The sequence below is a fragment of the Peromyscus maniculatus genome, chromosome 4 (genome assembly GCF_049852395.1).
Source record: "Peromyscus maniculatus bairdii isolate BWxNUB_F1_BW_parent chromosome 4, HU_Pman_BW_mat_3.1, whole genome shotgun sequence".
NCBI lineage: Eukaryota > Metazoa > Chordata > Mammalia > Rodentia > Cricetidae > Peromyscus > Peromyscus maniculatus.
The window spans coordinates 157,853,818-157,872,851 of NC_134855.1; the positions used below are offsets into that span (position 1 = coordinate 157,853,818).

Sequence of the window (19,034 nt, forward strand, 5' to 3'; positions counted from 1 at the left end):
GCCCTGCCATACTAGGAGGGTGCCGCCTCTTTCTCCGCCTTCCCTGAGTATACCCCCAGTGTCCCTGCGGGAGCTGGAGGCGACATGGGGTAGCTTTCTTTTGGGGGTGGGAGAAGTTGGGAAGAGAAGACTGTGCTGCCCCAGAGAGGCTGAAAGGAAAGATCCAATATCCCCTCACTCTGCAGCACCCATAAGGAATCCTGATTTTCTGGGGGTGCTCGTCCCAGCCCAGGCTGTCCCCGGGAGCAAGCAGGGGCTACCGTCAGCCAGTACCAGGGTGGGGAGGGGACAGTGGCTGGGGCCGCCTCTCTGCCTCTCCAACTCCCTCCTCCACTGAGGGCGCGGCGCGCAGCCGCCAGCTCAGTGAAGGCGCGAGGAGCCCCGCAGGCTCCGGCGCAGCAGGAGGTGTGCGAAGTCGGGGTGCGGGGAGAGCTCGAAGCAGAAGAGGGAGAACGAACGAGGGTGAGCACGCTGAGCAGCCGTGCGTGCGCTCCGCCCGCTCTGCGCCACAGGATCGTCTGACGAAGCACAAGCCAGCAGGGTCTCTGTCCTGAGGACATTGCTGCCACCCAGGCATTCAGAGAACCAACCACATAGAATCTGAAGGTCGAAGCAGCCCCAGTCTGGGACCGAGGAAGAGCGGAGCCAAAAGGCAGATCCCAGACTCTGGAGGAGAAAGGAGAGTGGATTCCGGAGACAGCACGTCGCGAGCCCCAGAGCTCCCAGGATAGTCAGGATCGCGCGCTTCTCCGCTGGACGGCACGCCCCCCTTAGCTTCTGCACTCTCCCCTCTGGGCACCTCCTCACCTGCCCCAGAGGAACTTTCACCCGCTGAGGTGCAAGACAAAGCCACGCACCCGGCGCCCACCATGCGCCTCAACAGCTCCGCGCCGCAGGGCGCCCCTGGTGAACCCGGCGCCCAGCCCTTCCCTTGGCCGCAATCAGGACTGGAGGCGATGCTCTTGGCGCTCGGCTTGGGCAATGGCTCTGGCAACAGCTCGGAATCTGTCCCGGCAGCGCCTAACAGCGACCTGGACGTGAACACTGATATCTATTCCAAGGTGCTGGTGACCACCATATACCTGGCGCTCTTCGTGGTGGGCACTGTGGGCAACTCAGTGACAGCCTTCACTCTAGCGCGGAAGAAGTCTCTGCAGAGCTTGCAGAGCACTGTGCATTACCACCTGGGCAGCCTGGCACTGTCCGACTTGCTCATCCTGCTGCTGGCCATGCCCGTGGAGCTGTACAACTTTATCTGGGTGCACCATCCCTGGGCCTTTGGGGATGCCGGCTGCCGTGGCTACTATTTCCTGCGTGATGCCTGCACCTATGCCACAGCCCTCAATGTGGCCAGCCTGAGTGTGGAGCGGTACTTGGCCATCTGCCATCCCTTCAAGGCCAAGACCCTCATGTCCCGCAGCCGCACCAAGAAATTCATCAGTGCCATATGGCTAGCCTCGGGGTTGCTAGCTGTGCCCATGCTCTTCACCATGGGCCTACAGAACCGCAGTGCTGATGGCCAGCACCCTGGTGGCTTGGTGTGCACACCCATTGTGGACACGGCCACAGTCAAGGTCGTCATCCAGGTAAGAGTGTCTTAAGTGGGGATTGTGTGCTATGCCACATTAGAGAGCGCACCAGGGTAGCCACTGTTCCCAGATGTCTGACTGTTTCTTTCCATTGGAGCCACACAGAGACTTTCAGCAGCGTTACCTTAGGGGCCCCAGTGAGTCAAGGCACCACCCGGGGAGACACAGCAGTGTTGCCTTGTGGAAAGAACCGTACCTCAGCAGCACTTTCTTCTCCCTTGTCTCAAAGTAGGCCCAGTGACATCATCCTGGGCACTGACAGAGCTCAGTAAGGCTGCTCCTAGGAGGCAGGGAAGGGGCAGAACACCTCCAGCAGCTCATCCCTTCTTCCTTAACTTTTCACTGGCAGCTGCCTGCCCCACCCTACTTCTTCCCCTCCTGTTGAAGGGGGCTTGAGCCCCAGCAGTGACTTCCCTCCATCTACTGCAATATGACGGCACTCTCAGGGGAGGAGGCTGTCATCAGCCTTTCAAGAGGTTACAATGTCTGATCCCCAGGCGACCCCCCACCCCAATGCCTTCTGGTTGCCTCTTCTGGACCCAAACCTGGGAGTTGGAGCTTTAACCTTGGACATGTCCCTAGCCGAGTTGTAGTTTACCCACCTGAGAAATGAAACAGTCACAACATTGAAGAGAGAGCTAGAAGAGGGGTTCCCAGGTCCCCAGGGTGCCGAAGCACTTCCAGGCAGTGCCCTTGTTGCTGCTACTGGTAATGTGTCTGCAGAGCAGTCTGGGGTGTCTGGGTGTGGTGAGGCAAGTAAGATTGAGGAGGGCATCCGCAGGGGAAGCTGGAGCAGAAATAACACTTTAAGCATTGTAGTGCGACGTCCAGAGGCTTGCAAGTTTGAGGCAAGCCTAGGCTACATAGTGAGACCCTGTCTGGAAAACAAGAAAAAAGAAAAAAAGCAAAGAATTATGATTTGAATAATTTCTTGGCCCCAGACCCTGGACAACCATGGAGGTACAGGGAGGGTTCTCCTTCACTTCAGGGTGGGCAAAGAAGGCAGAGAATGAGACAGTCTGGACAGGGGCTCCTGCCATGTTAGAGGCCTCCAGGGAAGCCAGCTGTCCCATGTGTCTGTCACTTTGCTCACCAAACCATGAGAGCCTCCCACAGCCTCCCAGCAGGATTCCATGGTCACTTTAGAAGCCACATGGTATGTTCAGGTGCCACCCAGAAACTAGCAATGCTGGGTGGCTTGTAATCGGCATTCCGACTCTGGGCAGTATTTAACTCAACAGGTCTACTCTGAGGTGGGCCATGGGGCCAGAAATACACTTGTGCTACAAGTGTCCCTGTATGGGGCCCCTCCTGAGATGCCGCTCTTAGCAGGGATAAGCCAGTGCTCAGCTTCTCGATCAAGATCCTGCGCCTTGAGACAAGCACATTTGGTGGGTGTTCGAATTCAATGGGTGCTTTGTGTGGTGAGCAGTGGGTGATCGCCATGGCTTCTCACTTCCTTTGAGGCTTGTTTCTTCCTTCAAGCTCCTGTCTTTAATCAATTTTGTGGGAGGGGGGCCTGGGGACAGCAGCCTCTCCACCTGTAGGGCCTCAGCAAGAGGCCAGCACAACTCATCTTATCTTCTGAGGTTCCTGCAGAACCCGTTGGAGCCACAGAACTGGATCCCCATATGACAGGGTGTCTCCTCCCTCCCAAAGCTCTGATGCATGGGACTTGTCATTGCTTGGCAGCTTCGGGGCCCGTTTGACAACATCCTGGTCATTGTCCATCGGTAATGTTTGCTGAGCACCTACCCTAGGCCAGGCTCCCCTCTGTAGCTGTCATGGTGTTGGCTGAGAGTTTACTAAGTGCCTGCTGGCTGCCTTCGTATGAGCCCCTGGAGAACAGGGGCTTCCATTTTTCCTCAGAAGACTCAGCCTCATTCTTGGAGTGACTGATTACAGCATGTTCTTCATCCATCTGATATTAACAGTTGACCAGGCCTCTCTGGCTGGGAACGCAAGCTCTTCTGGGTACTTGATGAGACCATTCCTCCCTCATCCCTCCTGCACCACTATCCACCATCTGAAGATGTGTTTTGTTTCCTGAGGTTATGGGGTTTGTGGTGTTCACCAGGATGTCTGGGTACCTGAAACAGATCTGAATGGATAGCTTCTGCTCTATTGAGTCCCCAGTCATGGCTAGCCATCCCATGTCTCCATCCCGATGACCATATTTGGAAGTATTGACCCATTGGCCTCTTTCCATACAGGGACATCTCCCTGCCTTAGCACCTGCTGTGAGGACTGACTACTCTGCACACTTAAAGGATTCCATCTCAGGCACTTGTCAATCAGAATGATTCAAAAATGAGCTGAGAGTTAGGTGGTAAAACTTCTGAGCAACTGAGAACAGTCACTGTTTGGAGGCCATGTGTTTGGGGTGTAGCAGGATGGGGCGGGGCTGGCCAAGCAGTGGAAGGAGCAAAACAGCAGGTGAAGCCTGGTACCCAGCTTCTCCCAAAGGCTTGAGACTTGCCTCTATACCGGTGACAGGAGGAAGAGCTGGGGACTTCATGGTGTCCAAGGGTTCCCCAAGACTGTCACATGTCCCTGCCCAATCCTGAGCCCTGTGTGGCCCTGATGCCACCCAGGCCAGCTTCCTGCTCTGACCTATAACTGTCCTGCTCCTGCTCCCTGCTCTGACCTGCTCTGTAACTGTCTTGTAGTTCTCTGTTGCTGACCCTGAAGCTTGTGTCCCAGACTATAGCTTATATAAGTCCTTGTCCACATGTCCAAGTACTGGACAGGTACTGAATATGCACACATGGGGAGGAAAGGTGAGTCCATGGACTGTGTCCATCCTCCCCAATTCCAACCACTCAGTTATCCTTGAATGCCTCTTTTCCAGTGAAAATGGAAGTATTCCTTTTGTAGTCAGACTCAACTTTAGATGCAGCATCATCACTGGAGAGAGTGCATACTCCCTCCCCGGAGCAGGAGAGGCTACACTCCACACAGGGAGAGGTGGTACCTACAGCTGCCACCTAAAATCTACAGCAGATCAATTGCAAGGTGACATGGGGAGCACCCAGGCTGGTCAGGGATGATTAGGAAATGAAAAGCACGTTGACTCCACAAAGAAGAAAACTGGTTCCAATAGTTCACAGAAACACAGCCTGGGAAAAGATCACAGGTGTGTGTAGGGGAAGCAATAGTGAGCATTGGGTATTAGTCTCTTTTATATACTTGCAGTGTTTCATGATCAAAGTTTGTTGTTGTTTTTTAATTACTGTGTGTATGCTCGCACACACTCAAGTGGAGGTATATGCACGTGGAGTTCAGAAAATAACTCTGAGGAGTCGGCTCTCTCCTTCCACTGTGAGGCCCGGGAGTCACACACAAGTGGTCAGGCTGGTGCAGTGGGCACTTTTACCAAGCTGAGCAATCTTGCCATCCTGGTGATTAAAGGTTCTTTTGTTTTGTTTTTTGAGACAGGGTTTTGCTATGTTACTCTGCTGGAACTTGCTCTGTAGACCAGCTGTCCTTAAACTCACTGAGATCCACCTGCCTCTGCCTCCCGAGTGCTGGGATTAAAGGCTTGTGCCACCATGCCCAGCCTGATGACTGAAGTTTTATTATTATCATAATCATCATCATCATCATCATCATTATTATTATTAACTATTTTACTAATGTGTATGTGAGATTGTGTGTGGTTGTACCCTGGAGCTAGAGTTACAGGGGTGTGAGCCGCCTGATGTAGGAAGCATTCTTAACCACTGAGCCATCTCTCCAACCCCTGGTCAAAGCTTTTAAAAGCCCAACAACATGCTATATATTGCTGGACATAGTGGTGCATATTTGTAATCTCAGCTCTCAGGAGACTAAGACTGGGCTATCTAGGAAAACCTGGTCAGAGAGGACTAGAGTGGGGTGGGGTAGAACTTGGTTTATGAAATCTGGTGTTCAGTCTATAGACGGTAACTGAGCATCGTGGGAAGGGTCTAAGGCTCTGGGGAGCAAGGCAGACTGAGATGGTCTCCCAGGAGGAGGTAACCCTCACCTTGAGAACAGGGTGATCTCTCCTGGTTGCTGGCCTGGCCTAGCAATGCAGGACATGAAGGATGGAGACATGCAGGCAATCCAGGTGGGGGCCACACTGGGACCTTGCTTCTCAGAAAGCAACAGGGGCAAGGTCATACAGTCATGTCAATCAGGTGACTGAAAGAGCACTTGTCCAATGTATCCATCTGACTGTTGGTGCTTCTGCTGGGGATAAGGGTCAGTGTCTCTGGGAGATGAGCAAAGAGAAGGGAGGGAAAAAAAAAGCCTTCTCCACAGCAGCTCAGCTCAGGGGCTATACATGTAGTTCCTATAATATCCAAGTGCTGGGCTCATAGGCCTTATCCTCAGACGGATAATTTTCTTGAAGACTGTTCATCCTTGAGGCCTTCACCTGCCACCCTGTTGCAGGGTGCCAAGGACAGTGGAGTTGTTCTCTGAGCCTCATGTCATAGTCTCAATATATTGTACTGGGAGGCAGGGACTCTGGTTGATCAAGTCTGATAATGTGACAGAGATGCTCCCATGATCACATTCAAACAGTGTGGCCCCAGGGCCAGCCTGACATGGAGGACACTGCCATCATATCAGACCATACACCAGGATTGGAGGTCTGTCTGTTCCGCAAACTTGTATGATTTTCTAGCTGTTTGTGTTTACAGGAAGGAGAGATTCTTAAAGCCTTTGCGCACTAAGCTGCTATCGGTCAATGTTTTATCATAGACACAGAATGCAAAGTCGAACAGGGCTTTGATTAGCTTGGCCAAGTTGAAAGGACCCTCTACCTTCTTAAGCCGGACACCTGTGTCCTCTGGAGGCCACTTCGTTAGTGCCAGGGCTGGTTTGGAAGGCAAACCAGATACAATTAGTGACTTGGCAGATACTCCAGCAGTTTGGGGGACACCCCAGAGCAGCAGTCTGGAGCTGGGTTCAAATCTCCACTCTATAGATGAACAGCTACAGGACCCTGGGCACTTTGTTTCCTCGCGTGCCAACGGTGGATGAGTTAGTTCATATTAGACACTTGCAATTGCCAGGGACGAGAATAGCTCTCAATTCACAACGTGCAGGATTCCCTCCACTTCACGGAACAACAAAGATACAGCAGATTCATAGGCAGGCAAGGCCTCTTTGTAGAACACAGACACTATTACTCCTAGGATGCTGTCTTTACCAGAGCCTGAGAGCAGTTCTGTCATCCATCTTTGACACCCCACACCGTTCACACGACACTAGGTCAGGGAACACAGCCAGCTGGCCAGCATCTATTTACCTCCTTTGAGAGATACTTGCTGTCTGAGGCAGAATCCAGGACCAGGTTTCTCCAGCAGCTCATTCTGAGGAATCCTGCTCTGAGAATGTGGAGGAGTTAAGATGGGGAGCACAGCTTAGTAGGTCAAAGAAGACCTCTTGTAGGCTGCCAGGAAGTGATGTGGAGTGTCAGGGAAGAGGGAAGGACAAGCACAAAGGGTCTCTGACAGATGTGTGCTGTGTGTGCCTGAGGAATTGGGAGGAAGCTGGGGTGGCTGGAGCCATGAGCATTAATGGACAGATGATGCTGTGGCTTTTACTCCAGGAAATGAGCAGCAGCAAGCTTCCCAGCAGAACAGAATGGAGGCGTAATGTTTTAAGGGTACAGATCTGTCTTTCTGCCTTTCAGGAAGCAATGTTGGGACAGTAAGAGTAGTGAGGAAGCAGCTGCCTTATTCCATTATTCCAGAAGAGAAGCTTAGGCCGGGCTGGGAGGGAACAAACGAAGGCCTGACGCCAGACCCATAATCAATCTCTCCCTCCCTCTCTCTTTCCCTTTTCTCTTCCTCTACTTCCTCCTCCTCCTCTTCTTCCTCTCTCTCACCCACATGGCAGCTCACAACTATCTGTAGCTCCAGTTCCAGGGGATCTGACACCTTCACACAGACATACATGCAAGCAAAACACCAATGAAAATAAAATTTTTTAAAGAAAAAAAATCAACTTCCAAGGCTAGAGAAATGGCTCAGTGGTTAAGAGCACTGGCAGCTAGTCCAGAGTTCTGAGGTTCAATTCCCAGCACCCACATAGCAGCTCACAACTACCTGTAACTCAGTCCTAGGGGATCTGGCATGGCCTCTGGACACCTTAGGCGCTATATGCATCGTGAGGAAGTGGTGCACAGGCAGGCGCACATTGAGGCAAACACTCATACACAGAACAACTTCTGGTTTCCCTGTTGTGTCTCCAAGTTAATTTATATTAATCTTTTTCATTTCTTAAGTCTGACTCCTTTGAGTTTAATTTGTTCTTCTTTCCCTGGACTGATGGACTGCTTTTCTGGTTTTGTTTTTCTGAAATAGGGTCTCACTCCGTAGCCCAGGCTGACCTCACACTTGCAGCAATCCTCCTGCCTTAACCCGGGTTACAGTGTAAGCCTCCACACCCCGTTTATCAGTCTAGACTTCTATGGTAATAACTTAGATTGGTGGCTTAAGAACTCCATTATATATGGTGGTGGTGGTGGGTTTTTTTGAGTCAGGGTTTCTCTGTGTAGCCCTGTTTGTCCTGGAATTCACTCTGTAGATCAGGCTGGCCTTGAATTCAGAGGTCCACCTGCCTCTGCCTCCCCAGTGCTGGGAATAAGGGCATGTGCCATTACATCGCAGCACGAACTTCATTACTTCATGTATAAACAACTAATGCTACAAAATTCCTCTGAAGTATTGCTTTAGTAGCATCTCGAGCATTGGGTTTGGTTTTTGTTGTTGTTGTTGTTATTGTTTTGAGACTTTCTCGTTCAAATATTTTCTTGTTTTTGTTAAGACTCCCTTTTGACCTCCAGGTTGTTTAGAAGTGTTTTTACTTCTAGATGCTCTGACGTCTTCCCAGATGCCAGTGTACTGTATCCACATACAACTCTATCCTATTGTTTTAGGAGAATATGCTCATATGATATAAATTTTGTTTGTTGGAGATTGTTTTATATCCAGGATAATAGTCAACATTGGTAGATGTTTCATGAAACAGGCAGAATGTTCTGTTAGCAGCAGATTATTCTGTAACTGCCAATGCTTTTTGCTGGTGTTTAATTTACCTCTAAGGTTTTAGTTGGTCTTGTAATACAGTCTTTCTCTTTTATGAGCCCTTATCTTCCCATTCATTTCAGAGAGTTCCGCACCTTAAGGCACATGAACACATGCTTGCTTTGTTTTGTTTTTGTCTTCACGTAAGATCTTATTGCATGTATGGCCCAGGCCATGCTCGAATGTATATCCTCCTGCCTCACCTTCCCAAGCGTCGGGATACACCATGCATGCCCCAGTGCCTGCTAAAGCCTTGATCTTCCTTCCTTTGGGCCATCCTGTTCCTGGAACTTTTATGTCCCTCTGTGGTCACTGGGTGATACAGGAGACATCGAGACCCTCTCTTCGGATTCTTAGTCTCACTAACAAAAGAATTTAAGAATGGATTCAAACAGAAGCTCAAGGATGATTTTATTAAAGTTTAAAAGGAAAAACTCTCAGGGCAGGTGTGATATAAATCTCAGCAGCTGCCTGAAGAAGAATGGAAGAAAAAAAGCCGTTTAAGCTGCCGTGGGAGTCAGACACACGACAGACACATGGCCACAGAACGTGGGGGTGGGGTGGGGGCTTTAGAGAAAGAGCAAAGGAACCCAAAATGTCAGAAAACATACATAGCTTCTGGCCAGCATCAGAAAGAGACAGAAAAGGCAGAGGTGAGGGGGTGCCTTTTAGATTCAGGCTTCAGAAAAGTGAGATGATTCGGCTGGACCTCATGGTGACTCAGAGGGACTACACCGAGGAATTCTGGAAGCAGGAAGTACAGTATCCCCTTAAAGGGAAAATTATTTCCCCCATCTCCTTAGCATAGTTTAAGGTGAGCCCACCTTCCTTAGATAATTGAGCAGACCCAGGTGAATGTTAGGTCTTCACCCAGGCCAGAAAGAGTTTTTTTGTTTTTGTTTTTGTTTTTCTTAATGGGCTGTCATTGTGACTGTAACAATCCCATGGATGGATCTAATGATTGTCTTTTCCTTAGGAGTGAGTCGTATTCCTGGATCTTTCAGTGGTAACTTTGGATTGTTTCCTGAGCATTTTAAACTTTGTTATGGTATTTTGGGTTATGTTAACCCCTGGAGAATGCTGGTGTTTTTCTTGAGGTGGGCAGGCTGTCCAGTGAGAGTTACGCCTTTGGTTGTACCATCTGTTGGTGGTAGTGCCAACATCAGTACCACTACTAAGTCCTTAGACACCTGAACACTCACCCTAGTCTTGGTTCATGGCTGTGGCTCAGGTCTCAAGCCCTTTACTGAGAGTTACATGCCTATGCCATTCAAGGGCAATCTCAGGACTCATGTTGGGTCAGACACAGCTTCAGTGGGTCCCTTTCTATCTCTTCTCAGATTTCTTCCCATGATCCTCAGTTTCTAGGGCTCCTTTTCTCCATCCTCTGTTGAGGAAGCCAGAGTCTTTCATCTCATCTCTGCTGGCTTTCCAGAGTCACCCTTATGGTGCAGAGGTGAACACCCTACTAGGGCCATCCCTGCACATCCTCAATCTATCAGAATCTGGTAAACACTGAACTGTGGTGAGTCACACAGATGCTTCCCACTTATCACTGGTCTACCTGTGGTCTGTGCCGTGTGACTTCTTCTTGTCAGTGGGCCACCTCTTCCTATTTCTTTACATATTTGATAGTCGTTTAATTGATAATAAACACTGCAGATGACACATTATAAGGCTCTGGATTCTGTTGCATTCCTTTAAAGGATCTGATTTCTGCTCAAGCAAGGGACTCCATGGCTGGTAGAGCATCCTCAGATTGCTCAGGCTGTATTTGATGCTGTGCTGAGTGGAAGAGGACAACACACACACACACACACACACACACACACACACACACACACACACACACACACGATGGGCGTTTGCTTCAACCTGTTAGGGTAAGGTGTAGGTGATCCTCTGCTGGAAGATCAGTATGGGAACAGCCCCTCTCCTCTGGCTTTGCCCTCCAGGCCTTCCATGTTCTGTCTGCACCTAGCCCTACCAGCACAGAACCCACAGAGAAGCCTTGTGTGGATTCACAGCCCAGTCCCTGAACTTGGCCTCACCAGCTTAAGGAGCTGTCCTAACAAAGACTCCAGCTCCCAAAGACTCCATCACAAAAACATCCCCAGAGAGCACTGGTAAAGCGCTCTGGTGCTGGGAGAAGTGCACAGCCTGTCAGAACACAGGGCCTTAGGCACCCGGGGATGGTTTACGGCTGTTTATAGCAGCCGAGTTTGTCTAGTATCGCAAGTGAAAGCTTTCTCCTGACTTTAAACATTGCCTACATCCACAAATATCCCAGGCAGCTAAGATGCAAAACTTTGGCTTGAAGGAATTATTACAACGATGTTGTAAAGAGGACATAACAAAGGAAGGTAGTTACAAACGTTCAGCAAGTCTTACACTAGGCTTATGAAAAGAGCAGAATTGTTTGGATTTCAACACGTTTAGCCAGTTGTCTGTGAAAAGGTGAATTTATTGTAAATTCCAGTAACTCTCCTTTGGTGTATTTAAAGGTTAAGAGCATTCTTGGGAGAGCTTTGTTTTCTTGTAACTCAAAATCGGTGCTTCTCTTTAAAGATGCCACACTTTCAGCCCCTCTGAGAGGTTCAGAGAACTCAGGAGCTGTTTGGAAATAATCTCTCCCTGGGAATTGTTAAGATGTAAACACTCACAGCCAGCCGTTGGTCCAGCGCATAATTTCCAAGAGTTCAGTAAAACCACACAATCCCCAGCTCCTGAGGGTCAAGCAGAGTGGTGCAAAGCACATCTGGGTCGTGTCATTCGGGAAGCTGAGCGCCAGACGTCCAGGCCTTAGAGTTGGTCTGGATCCAGGTGGGACTAGCTTGTTTATGAACCTGTCTGCTGTAGGCAGGATGTGCACAGTAGGAAGCAACTGTCCAGAGTCAGGTTTATTGCCTAGGGACGAGGAGGGGTCACCCCACCCAGCTCATAGCCCTCTGCGACCCACCTCCAGGACCCTGCACCCAGCTCATGGCAGGCCTGCAGCCGCTGGCCTCTGCCAAGAACCTTTGAAGACATAAAAAACAAGGTAGGCCGGACCTTCAGACTCAGCCACCTGAAGCTCCCCTGTCTTGACTGCATTCAAGCCCAGAGCCCCTGACACTGCCTCTGTATTTCCTGTTCTACTGATGATTCTGAGTCCAGAACCACACTCAGGAAAGGCATTTGTATGAATATGAGGCCAGCTTTGAAGGTCTCTCAACTCCTGCCTGGTCCCCAGAGGGGTCTTCCTATGACAGCAGGTCAGGCATAAGACACCAGTGTTGCTTAGAAGGACAAGGGAAAAACTGGGGGAAGAAGCCTGACACAGGGGCCCAGCACGGTTTCTGCACCAGCTGTGCTTTTGGGGACAGGGACAGAATGACCAGGAAGTCTCCTCTGTCCCTATAGACCTCACACAAGTTTGAGACCCCAGGTTTTGCCTAGCCTCAGCATCCATTTTGCTGAGATGGACTGTACTCCCACAGGACTTTCCCCACGAGGGCTGAACTGAATTCCAGAAGATGAAGTTGGTGGTGTGCCGTGTACCCGATCCTGACTTGGAACCCTGCAGCTCTGACCCAAGTAGAGGAGGTTCATCGGGCGCTCTGCACCTTAGAGACTCCAGAATCCACTCAGATGCTGGAGCAGTAATCTGGGGTCAGGTCAGGCACCCCCAGCAGAAGAAAACATTTCTGGAGCAGCCAGACACCCCTAGGGCCCCCAGGCTGTCAAATGTGCCTGCAGACTGGAAGCCGGTAATTGCAGGGCTCTTAGGCATGTTAGCGCCTGTTAAACTTCCTGCAATTAATTTTCCTGACAGCTTGTTTAAAAGGAGCCGTCTAATGTATTAAAAATACCTGTGTTTGTGGCAGATCAGCCAGGCGGTGCTCACAGAGCCTCTAAAGAAAACCATCAGGGCTGGATGCTCGTGCTTTTAACTGCACTAACCTCAAACAAGTTTGAGAGCGTGCCTGAGATCTGTGGCCACCGTAACCCAGGGCCTGACACCACTGACTCACAATTATGCAAACATATTCTCTTATGACCACAGAAACCAGAGGTGTGTCTCAAGGCCATGTTTCCTCTAGGGGCTCAGGAGGCCCCCTCCTCTTCTTCCAGCCATGATGGACTCAAGTGTCCTTCACTCATGGCCACAGCCCTTCGGTCTCACTGGTCTTTATTCCATCTGTATATCTGCCCTCTAGCAACATTTGTCATGGGATTTTGGACCCACTTTGAACCAGGACAATTGCATCTAAATCTGATTTTATATTTTGCAGAAACACTTTTCCCAAATAAGGCTGTATTTATTCAGAGGTTGAGAGGTTGAACACACACACACACACACACACACACACTGCCACCATCGTGTTATCTCAGTATACCTTAAAAAGAGGCCAGAGACTGGATCCAAGGTCTGGTCTTTCTGGTCCAGGGCACAGCCAATGCTGTTCCTTGAGCTATGCCTAACCAGTACACTGGGAACTTTGATAACGGGAAGATAAAAACAAACCAGAAGGATCTGAATGCAGCCTCAGAAATGCCCAGCCCAGTCCACAGTTGTTGAAGATGTTTCCTAAGGTCAGGAGGTGAGGTCTCGAGCCAGGGCAAGGTGGGACACAGGTAGGTCAGGGTGCGATCCTGTCTCATGCAAAGCCTCTGCCTTCAGGGCGACCTCAGGGCTGAACAGCCCCTGTATCTTCTGCTCCGTCCCACTCCATGCTGAGACGTTACTCTTGCTGGATTCCTAGATGTGTGCCAGCGAGGTTCCCAGGACAAGGCAGGCCAGCTCCTCCACTGGCTGCCTCTTCCCCAAATGCTGTATGTATTAACTCCCCACAGCTGCCTCTGGATTCCATCATTTACCCACACTGTGGAAAGGACTCCCCTCAACTTGACCAGCTGCCCCCACCTGCCTGGTCACAGACTTTTCTAGTTGCTAAGGGGAATGTGCTTGCTGATTCCAGCAGAATCCTGTCCCGTAGTATAGCAAATTCAGGAGCACACTGATCTGGCGACAGCACAGTGGGGGGTCACTGCCCCAGACCCAGGGCTTGAGTCTTACCTATTGGCTACTGCTGTCTTGTGACGTGAAGCATGTTCCAGAGAATCCCTGCTAGGGCCCAGGTCCATGAAGGTGCCACTATGGGGGTACTGAGGGCCAGCAGTGCTGAACATTACTAGGCTCAGTTCCTACCGTAAGCATCACCTCAGGTTGGGCTGCTCAGCTTCAGGGTATCCTCAGGCACAGGCTAGAGGGCCAGGCCCTAGGAGGATGTGGCAGAGCAACTGGTCCTGATCAGGAGGCTGGAGGCTCTTCCTTTTACCCACAAATCAAGTTCCACTTGCCTCCTGGGCCTTGTGGCTCCTCAAGAGACTCACTGTCCTGTTCCTGTTGTGGGACAAGGCTGCAGCAATGTGTTCTGAGTAGCTAAAATAGGCCTGCCCAATTGCACTCTGGCCTAGGACCTGACCATTGCAGCATTACCCAGCAGAGGGTGAGTGGCTGTGATTGACACTGGAACACATTTCAGCCCTTCCCACAGCCTCCCACTGAGTTCTGATGGCATTCTTCCTTGACCTTTGTAACTAATTCACAAAACAAATGGGCATCCTGGGGGCCTTCTGAAGCTGGCCAAACTTGTCAGCAGGGTTGCCTTGCAGACAGCCAAAACTCAAGCACTGGGCTACCTAGCAAGTCTCAAAAATCAAAACAAAACAAAATCTGAGCACAGGAAGTGGAGGAAATAAAGCTACCTGGAGGCTTGCCTTGGAGCCTTGGGTTCTAAGGAGCTTGAAGGGCAGGTTCCTGTTGAGGGAGCTACCAGTAAGTGATGCTCGGATTCAGTCCTCCTGCCTTAACAAGGGTCCTGTCAGAGTTGAAAGCAAGGAGGACAGACTACTTAAGAAAGAACCTGGGGAGGCGCCCACGGGACCCGGCTCTGCTCTCCCTGGGCAATGGACCCCATGCTAGCTGTCTACCTGCAATTTACCCAGGAAGCCTGCCATCGGGGCCCCTGCAGGCCTGCTCCCCCCAGAAGACCCCAGTCTCCTCATGACCTTGCTGTTTGTCAGCCAGGCAGGGCCACTCTTCACAAACAGTGTGAAGACAAGGACAAGGCCAGCTCCCTGCTGCCTTTTTTGCGTATGGGACAGACCCTGTAAGATACTTCTAGGCCGGGCTGTGCTTGCCCAGCTTTGGGTGTGGCCCATCAGCACTGGGACTGTGGAACACAGATCACAGTGGTACATGTGTCTGTCCTCCTAGTCGGTCAGGAAACTGGATTCCTTAGGGAACAAGTAGGTTCAAGTATTAGGGTTCAGCGTGGAGTGAATGCTGGAAATAAACAGAGTGCTCCCTGGAACTATGGGCCTCCTTCCTCAGAGACAAGGCCCAGCCAGCAGATGGGTCTAAATGCCAGCGCAGCTCCTTGTGAAGCTACTGAGCAGTACCTGAGTCTCCAATCTCAGCATTTCAGTGACCATGCATGTTCCCCTCCTTGGCTGCCTCTGTACACCCATCCTAAGGTTCCTACGAGGATGAAGGGCTACATCAACTGAGGGGTGCTGGAGAGCAGGAAGAGTTTTGGGAGGACATAGGAGTCTGCTCTGAAGGCAAGGAAGCAAGTGTTTTAAGGGTACTGATGAGGGTTTGAGCAGCTCCAGCTTTATATACCTTCCCTTCCCCAGATGCACATTGGCCCCTGCCTTCTCAGAAGGACCCCAGGCTTCCCTCCTCCCCTGTCGCGTGTTTAATGTACTCACAGCCTGAATCCATTCTATCAGATGGACAAACAGAAAGCCCACCATGTGAGTGAGCAAAGCCTCATCTCTACATACACCGGCCTTGGTCCCAAGAATTCTTCTGTTTTAAAAAATGGAGAGAGCTCATCCCTTGGTATCCCTTCCTCAGAACTATGGATTTTTGGTGCAAATAAACTGTGGTGGTCTCTTTTTTTTTTTTTTTTTTTTAAAGATTTTTTTTATTATGTATACAGTATTCTGCCTGCATGCCAGAAGAGGGTGCCAAATCTCATTTCAGATAGTTGTGAGCTACTACATGGTTGCTGGGAATTGACCTCAGGACCTCTGGGAGAGCAGCTAGTGCTCTAAAGCTCTGAGCCGTCTCTCTATCCCTGTGGTGGTCTCATTGCCTGTCCATTCAGAGCTGCTGCCACAAGCCCTGGTCACGTGCTTTGTAGAAGACAGCACATGCTCAACCTGAGCAAGCCTCTGAGTCTTGCTCAAAAAGAGGAAGAAAGGGTAAAAGGAACGCTGTGCTGTGGAGGGGGCTGGTCCCAGGGAGTTGGGGTTCTACCAAGCAGATCTGGGGGCAGTTGAAGTGGAGTTTGAATCTACCAGGTCCCCTGGTCAGCATGGCCACATGCCACCTGCACCCAGAACCAGCCTTCAGTGGGTCCTTACTCAGGGCAAAGGGTCTTTAGGAGACACTGAGACAGTCAGGTGGATTTATTTTGAAGCAATCATAGCTGCCCAGTTAGTAGAGGACCCCCTCCAAGACCTCCTTGGCCCACCCCACGTCTTCTAACCAGATCCAGAGAGAGACATACACAAAAGTGAGAGGTGAATGTCAGGGCCTTGTCCAGACCCAGGAGGAAGTCCACTCTGAGGTGCCTGTTGTTCCTAAATACACACACAGTTTAACTGTCCCTTCCCTGGCCTGTCATCTGGTCACAGTGACCAGCCTTTCTGCTGTGGCCCTGAAGGGACTGCCATTTCTGAAGCAGCTGGTTCCAATGAGGAAGGCTGGGAAAGAGACCAAAATGAGACACAGGAACTGAGGTGTCCAGACCTTGAGGAGAGATGAAACGCGGGCAATACAGGGAGCTAGGGGCTCCTTTTGCTTGAGGGGAGATACCTCAGAAGCACACAGTATTGAGGGCAGCCTCAGGTGGAAGGACCTTCAGTTGAGCTAAGAGCCTGACCACAAGCAAGTTTCACAAAACAGGGACCTTGTAAAATGCACGCAGTCCCTAAAATGTCTGCAAAGCAGCAACCAAACAACCCAACAAACCAAATCCTGGCACATAATACTCACAAGGTCAGAGAACAATTGGAATGCTTATCACTGCTGGAAGGATACAAAAGAGCTCAGGTGGGAAATTAAGGGGTTGGGAGTTACAACCTTTTAAAAATTATTTTATGTGTAGGTGTTTGGGTGCATTTATGTCAGTACACGACATGCATGTGTGCCTGAGGAGGTCTGAAAAGGGTGTTAGATCCCTGGGAACTGCAGTTACAGATGATTGTAAGACACTATGGGTGCCAGGAACAGAACCAGGTCCTCTGGAAAAGCAGCCGGTGCTCGTAACCACTGAGCTGAGCGTCTCTCCAGCCTTAGGAGCTACAACTGTTAATGGACACTTTTTAGGGCAGTTCTGTAATTTGTTTGAGACAATGTCTCATTATGCCCCCCCCACCCCTACCCCATACACACACACACCTGTTAGTTTCCTCTGTTGAAAAGATTTTGCATTGTGAGGTACATTGTCACAATTTACAAGTGTTGACAAATTAGTAAGAACTGACAGAGCATAAGGACTCCTCCTTGGTGCTTCACAGTCAGTGGCTCTGGATAGAGGCATGGTATCCCATCAAGGATAACAGCTATGCTGCCCCCCAGTGCTCTGCGCTCCATCTGTTCACCATCCCCACCCCAGCTCTGGCCAACCTTTCTTATTTTATTTTTTTAAGCCAACTCCTTATTTCCTTTTCCAGAAGGTCCTACAGCTGGAGTCAAGTCACTCTTTCAGGCCAGCCTCTTTCCTTTGCTAATATTCATTCAAGGCTCCTTCAAGTCTTTTCCTGGCTTGGAAGCTCATTTCTTTGTATCTCTGAATTAGATGTCATTATTGTTCCGTTAATGAAGAACATCTCAGTTGCAATTATGACTAAAGCTTCTACCAGCATATCTGTGCAGGTTTTTTGTGTGAATATAAGCTTTCAGCTCCTTTGGGTAAAAAACCGAAGAATGCAATCATGGAACCTTACGTTATGAATACGTTAGTTGTACGAGACACTGACCCGTCTCCCACAGCAGCTGCGCTCTTTCGCCTTCCCCCAGCAATGATGAACATTCCAGGTGCTCTTCATCGGGATTTGGGGCTTGTTTTAGGACGTTCCTGTTTTATTCCATTGCTGTGTTACTTTTTCCCATTGCTGTGACCAAATTCCTAACCAAAAGCAATTTTTATTTGTTTGTTTGTTTGTTTGTTTTTAGAGACAGGGTTTCTCTGTGTAGCTTTGCACCTTTCCTGGAACTCGCTTTGGAGACCAGTCTGGCCTCGAACTCACAGAGATCCGCCTGCGTCTGCCTCCTGAGTGCTGGGATTAAAGGCGTGCACCACCACCACCGCCTGGCAGCCAAAAGCAATTTAATGGAGGAAGGGTTTATTTTGTTTACAGTTTGAGGGTCTGGCTCATCACGGTGAGGGAGGCACAGCAATGAGGGAGGCACAGCAGTGAGAGCCACTGCTGTAGATTCGGTGGCAGGAATGTAAGGCAGCTGGTGACATTGTATGGCAGTCAAGAAGGAGAAAGTTTATCTGCTGATACTCAGACTGCTTCTTTTTTCCCCTCTTTTATTCAGCCCAGCACTCTAGACCCTGAGAAGTACCCTCCACATTTCTTTGCTTCGTTAAACCTCTCTAGAAGCACTCACAGACTTGACCACAGATGTGTCTCTCCAGTGTTCAAACCCAGTGGAGTTGAGCTGATAATCAAGGCCTTGAGTCCTGTAAGGTGTGGCACACAGCACCACATGACACAAATTTTTGTCCATGTGGGTTTTCTTACTTGAGGTTCCTGATTAGACTTCTGCCCCTTTTTGTGTGTGTGCTTTCTTATTTATTTTTAAGAGTTTTGTATATTTTTGATCAGCCTATCATATGTGCCTTTTGCAAATACTGCTTTCCAGGTTTCTTCTTACTTAATCTTTATTTTGGTTTTTGGAGACAGGTCTTATATAGCTAGTGCTGGCCTCCTGCTTGCCATCCTCCTGCCTCAGGCTTCTGATGCTGATATTATAGGTGTTACAATATCATGCTGTCTTTTAACAGCATTGTTAATTTTAATAAGGCCCAATTTATTGGTTTTTCTTTCATGGAACATTCTTCTGTTTAAAAATCCAGCTGGTTGTGGTGATTTCCAAGTGTAATCCCAGCATTTGGGATGAAGAGGCAGAAGGATTGTGAACTCAGAGTCATAGGAAGCTACATGAGACCCTGTCTTAAGAAAACTTAATAAATATTCATTACTAAACACAGGGCTAGTCAACTTTTCTCCTGCTTTATTTTCCTGAACTTTATATTAGATCTGTGATCAATTTTGATTAGTTTTTGGAAGGTGTAGATCCTGTCCTTTCACAGAT

The 19,034-nt window shown here is 49.7% G+C and overlaps 1 protein-coding gene across 1 annotated transcript in view; it reads left to right on the forward strand.

Moving 5' to 3' along the window:
- Positions 1-425: 425 nt before the first annotated feature.
- Positions 426-19,034, forward strand: part of Ntsr1 (neurotensin receptor 1) — a 46,577-nt gene continuing 27,968 nt past the window's right edge. The window contains exon 1 of the mRNA XM_006976055.4: positions 426-1,586. Coding sequence (XP_006976117.2) covers positions 870-1,586 — 717 coding nt within the window. The 5' untranslated portion in view covers positions 426-869. The remainder of the gene's footprint in view (positions 1,587-19,034) is intronic.